Source organism: Ovis canadensis, chromosome 3, assembly GCF_042477335.2.
Source record: "Ovis canadensis isolate MfBH-ARS-UI-01 breed Bighorn chromosome 3, ARS-UI_OviCan_v2, whole genome shotgun sequence".
NCBI classification, from domain to species: Eukaryota; Metazoa; Chordata; class Mammalia; order Artiodactyla; family Bovidae; genus Ovis; species Ovis canadensis.
The window spans coordinates 200,175,833-200,181,832 of record NC_091247.1 but is presented as its reverse complement, the minus strand read 5'-3'; the positions used below and the strand labels follow the sequence as shown (position 1 = coordinate 200,181,832).

The 6,000-nt window shown below is 36.3% G+C and overlaps 1 protein-coding gene across 13 annotated transcripts in view; it reads right to left on the bottom strand.

Annotated features, from left to right (window-relative positions):
- Positions 1 to 950: 950 nt before the first annotated feature.
- The window catches only part of SLCO1A2 (solute carrier organic anion transporter family member 1A2), a 113,573-nt gene continuing 108,523 nt past the window's right edge, over positions 951 to 6,000 (bottom strand). For all 13 annotated transcript variants that reach the window (XM_069585574.1, XM_069585568.1, XM_069585575.1 and 10 more), the window contains one exon: positions 951 to 3,509. In XM_069585574.1, the coding sequence (XP_069441675.1) occupies positions 3,293 to 3,509 (217 nt within the window). In that variant the 3' untranslated portion in view covers positions 951 to 3,292. The remainder of the gene's footprint in view (positions 3,510 to 6,000) is intronic.

Here is a 6,000-nt window from a genome sequence, read left to right as displayed (position 1 = left end):
TCAAGTGGGTGAACCGTGCATACAGTTCAGACTCAGCTTTCCCTGATCACTTTAAACCCATCAATAGTAGTCAAGAAAGAGCCACAGGTACTCAAGATTCTGCTTTTTCAGTTTGCCTCCGTGACAAGGAGTCATGAGGGAACCCAGTCATGACACCACCTGATTTTGACACTCATGGTCTTGCCAACACCATCTGCCCCGAAATCCATCAGGACTCATCTCCCTATGTCAATTACCTAAAAATTCCCAGAATTCCAGATGATCTCTCATTCCCTTTATTCTAATTTTCATTGTCTAATTTCCACATTTTCAATTATCAACTTTTTATCTCAGACTTAAATTTTGAAATCTTCCCACTTTCAGTGAGTCCTCTGGAATTCTGAGTCCCTCACCTCCAAAACTGTTCCTATTCTAAAACTCATAAACCAGCATTCTTTTTCACAGCTTCAGCCTCACCAAAATCTGGGTTTCTCCTGAGGACTCTGCTTCCCCCAAGAGCTTCTCATATGGTAGCTGTTTTTCTCACAACTCTCTGGATACAAGGTGAGTCCTTGCTTCTCTTTTACCTTCCAGACCGCTCTCCCCATTTCCTCCCTTCCCAAATACAGCAGATCCAAGTTTCATTTCACCCTAATACCCAGGGGTCCCTCATCACAGTTGCCACACCTCTCCTGAGTTGGAACTCCTCAGTTGCAATGATTTTAGCTCCACTCTCCAGTGTAAATACTATTCCTGCCTTGAATCATGGTTCTTTCTAAGACAGTCAGAGATGAAATCTCAAATTTCACAAGCACAGAATTTAACTTTTAATCCTCCACTCAAACCTGTTCCACTCAGTCCTCTCTGTTGCTTTCTTCTTAAATGATGCAACCAATTTTCAGGGGATCGTATTGGTCTGCAAAGTTTAGTTGCTAAGGTTGAATAGCTGAAGAAAAAAAAATCCAACAATCTTTGCTACATGATTTTTAATTACTTGATTAAGTTTGTCAGTACTCTGGAAAAATGAGAAAATATATGATATGAATCACAAAGGAGGGAATGAACGGAAAGCAAGTGATAGCGTATTAGTGAGTCAGTTCAGTTCAGTTCAGTCATCCAGTTGTGTCCAACTCTTTGCGACCCCATGAACTGCAGCATGCCAGGCTTCCCTGTCCATCACCAACTCCTGGAGTTTACTCACACTCATGTCCATTGAGTCAGTGATGCCATCCAACCATCTTATCTGCTGTAGTCCCCTTCGCATCCCCTTTTCAATCTTTCCCAGCATCAGGGTCTTTTCCAATGAGTTAGTTCTTTGCATCAGCTGGCCAAAGTATTGGAGTTTCAGCTTCAGCATCAGTCCTTCCAATGAACATTCAGGACTGATCTCCTTTAGGACAGACTGGTTGGATCTCGTTGCAGTCCAAGGTACTCTCAAGAGTCTTCTCCAACATCACAGTTCAAAAGCATCAATTCTTCGGTGTTCAGCTTTCTATATAGTCCAGCTCTCACATCCATACATGACTACTGGAAAAAGCACGGCCTGACTAGATGGACCTTTGAGGCAAAGTAATGTCTCTACTTTTTAATATGCTGTCTAGGTTGGTCACAACTTTTCTTCCAAGGAGCAAGCATCTTTTAATTTCATGGCTGCCATCACCATCTGCAGTGATTTTGGAGCCCCCCCAGATAAAGTCTGCCACTATTTCCCTATCTATTTGCCATGAAGTGATGGGACCAGATGCCCGATCTTAGTTTTCTGAATGTTGAGCTTTAGCCAACTTTTTTACTGTCCTCTTTCAAAGAGGCTCTTTAGTTCTTTGCTTTCTGCCATAAGGGTGGTATCATCTGCATATCTGAGGTTAGTGATATTTCTCCCGGCAATCCTAATTCCAGCTCGTGCTTCTTCCAGCCCAGCGTTCCTCATGATGTACTCTGCATATAAGTTAAATAAGCAGGGTGACAATGTACAGCCTTGACATACTCCTTTTCCTATTTGGAACCAGTCTGTTGTTCCATGCTAGTTCTAACTGTTGCTTCCTGACCTGCATACAGGTTTCTCAAGAGGCAGGTCAGGTGGTCTGGTATTCCCACCTCCTTCAGAATTTTCCACAGTTTGTTGTCCGCACAATCAAAGGCTTTGGCATAGTCAATAAAGAAGGACTAGATATTTTTCTGGAACTCTCTTGCTTTTTCAATAATCCAATGGATGTTGGCAATTTGATCTCTGGTTCCTCTGCCTTTTCTAAAACCAGCTTGAACATCTGGAAGTTCACGGTTCACATACTGTTGAAACCTGGCTTGGAGAATTTTGAGCATTATTTTACTAGCGTGTGAGATGAGTGCAATTGTGTGGTAGTTTGAGCATTCTTTGCCATTGCCTTTCTTTGGGATTGGAATGAAAACTGACCTTTTCCAGTCCTGTGGCCACTGCTGAGTTTTCCAAATTTGCTGACATATTGAGTGCAGCACTTTTGCAGCATCATCTTTTAGGATTTGTAATAGCTCTACTGGAATTCCATCACTTCCACGAGCTTTGTTTGTACTGATGCTTCCTGAGGCCCACTTGACTTCGCATTCCAAAATGTCTGGCTCTAGGTGAGTGATCACACCATCATGATTATCTGGGTCATGAAGATCTTTTTTGTATAGTTCTTCTATGTATTCTTGCCACCTCTTCTCAATATCTTCTGCTTCTGTTAGGTCCATACTATATCTGTCCTTTATTTTATAAAGGACAGAATTTTATAATCTATTTCAAAAGAATCATTTCTGTAATGAATAGGAAGAGTTAAAGAATAATTCCAAAATAGAATAAAAATATTTAAGCTTCTTTCACTTAAAGTCTTTGACTTTGTTCACTCTTTCACTTTGTTCACTTAAATTTGAGCAAAATCCTTAAATATTCACATATGAAGAAAAGAATTTCAGTCTCCTAATAATCATCATATCAAAGCAAGATTTCAATAGAATTAAATAGATTTTCATAATAGGAAATTTTTAAAAATAATTTGGAAGGGATGTGGGAAATATTTTGCATGAGTTAAAAGAGAAATTTTTGTTTTAACAATTTAACATAAAAATAAAGTTGGTTTTAATATCCTGTTTTGTTTATAAATGTCTCTGAGGAAAATCTTAAATGCCATTGTTGCCTCAGAAATACTATCATGAATATTTTTTCTCCATGAGTTAAAAAAAAAATGTTGAGGTTCTTAAAAATAAGGAAAAGTTATCTGCAGTACCTCTATTGATTTTAAAAATGATTAAGTTGTATTGTGTTCTCCAATTCTGGAAAGCATAATATAAAAGAGTATTATAGCTTTGTTTTCAATTCATCGTCATTCAAAACTTTGGCATTTTGATCCACTTCTTTGCCCTCATTTTCCTTCCCTTTATACTTTGCCACAAGCATAGTTTCTGAAGAGGCATTTTCCTCAGGCAGTCGATACTTCCTAAAAATAAAGAGAATCAAAAAGGCTGGAATATAGCTTGATCCTCTTATTGCTGCCGGTAATCCAAGATAGATGTATCTATTTAAAAAAAAAAGTTAAAATGTATTAAAACTTATGAAGATACAACTAGCTTTGCATATTTTTAATTATTAATATTTTACCCCATAAGGACAACAGCAGCTAATTGTTTTGCATGTCAGCCTTAGGAATGAATCCCATGAATATTAGGAATGAACCTCATGAGCTTTCATTCATTAGCTGATGAATTCTAACTTTTGTTAAAATGATTTGGGGAATATTTTATCCAGGAAAATCAAAATTTATTTTCCTCTTTTTAATTTTCTGTTACTGTTTTTATTTTATCTTTTTACATTAAATATACTTTCTAAATTAAATTTAATACTAACAGTGATAGCAGTTTTTTTTCAGTGTTTAGCAAGAATGCTTCCAAAGAATCACCACTAATTGTAATATTTACTCCTGTGTTTCCTTATATGATTTTCATTAGGTTAAGGAAATTGCTTTCTCTTCTGAGTTTGCTCAAAGTTTTAGTTTTGAACTTGTAAAATACCACCAAATCATTTTTCTGTATGTAGTTAGCAGAATAGCCAAGACTATTATTATTATTCTGAACAAACTCTATTTGTTAGTTTTTACACATTAATAGATTCAATTTGTTAACTTTTTGCATGTATAACTAAAATCAGCTTGTACTTTTTGCCTTGTATTGAACTTGTCTAATGTCAATATCAAGACTGCATTAGCTTTATAAAATGAACAGGGAAACTTTCCTCCTTTTTCCATGTCTAAGAATAACTTGTATTATGCAAGGATCATCAGTTCATTGAAGATTTGTAAAACTTGCCTTCAAAGCTTCTGGACTTGATGCCTTTGGAAGATGAGAATTTATGGCTCATTCACATTTTTTAATGACTATGAAAATATTCATGTTTTTTATATATTTATAGTAAAAAAACGAAGATCAAGGCATCAGGTCCCATCACTTCATGGGAAATAGATGGGGAAACAGTAGAAATAGTGTCAGACTTTATTTTTGGGGGCTCCAAAATCACTGCAGATGATGACTGCAGCCATGAAATTAAAAGACACTTACTCCTTGGAAGAAAAGTTGTGACCAACTTAGATAGTATATTTTAAAGCAGAGACACTACTTTGCCGACTAAGGTCCGTCTAGTCAAGGCTATGGTTTTTCCTGTGGTCATGTATGGATGTGAGAGTTGGACTGTGAAGAAGGCTGAGCACCGAAGATTTGATGCTTTTGAACTGTGGTGTTGGAGAAGACTCTTGAGAGTCCCTTGGACTGCAAGGAGATCCAACCAGTCCATTCTGAAGGAGATCAGCCCTGGGATTTCTTTGGAAGGAATGATGCTAAAGCTGGAGCTCCAGTACTTTGGCCACCTCATGCGAAGAGTTGACTCATTGGAAAATACTTTGATGCTGGGAGGGATCGGGGGCAGGAGGAGAAGGGGATGACCGAGGATGAGATGGCTGGATGGCATCACTGACTCGATGGACTTGAATCTGAGTGAACTCTGGGAGTTGGTGATGGACACGGAGGCCTGGCATGCTGCGATTCATGGGGTCGCAAAGAGTTGGACACGACTGAGCAACTGAACTGAACTGAACTGAACTGAACTTAGTAATACATATTTATCTTAAAAACTTCTACTTGATATGCTTCCAAATTACAATGTTTAAAATTCCTAAGTATCTGTATTTATATTTTTTCCATTTTTAATAGTGCTTATTTGTGCCTCTTCTCTTTTTTTGCCTTTCCAGATTGTTGTTATTATATTTTAATATTTTCAAAAGCACAGCTTTTTTGTTATCTCTATGGCCTATAGTCTCTTTATGAATTTCTGCTTCTTGTATTCATTTTCCTAGTTCTAAAATTTTCTCTTATTAGGAAACATATCCAGAATTAAAGAAAAAAAGAGTTAAACATATTTATACTCATCACCCAGGTTTTTTAAATGATTAAATTTTGCCATTTTTGTTTCAGACCAATTTAAAAGATATTAATACGTTTAATTCCTCTGTGTATTCCTATGATCCTATTATATTCTAACCAACTCCAGATATAACACTATGTTGAATTTTATGGATTTTGTTCCTACTTCATTTCTATAGCTTTACAAATTACACATGAATCCACTCATACTTTATACAATTATTGCATATATTTTTACATTTTAAATAATTGGCATAATATTATGTTTTTATTCTGAAATTTTTTTCTATCAGTCCACCATTTTAAACTAGGCTTATACATGTAGTTCTACGTTGTTTATTTTTAACTATTGAACTACATTGCAACAGATGAACATAAAAGCAATTGTTTTGCCCCTTTTCTGTTTACCCATTTCTGTCGCCTCTAACTTTAAAAACCTAATTATAGTAAAGAAATCACTAAACAATTGAAACTAATTCCTGATTTATGCTTTCTTGAATGTACACCATGTGTTGCCTAACCTGTTGATTCTTTTCCTAGATAAAAAGAAGTAAGAATGAAGAACTAAATAGTTAAAAAATGATAAGCTCTCTGCCC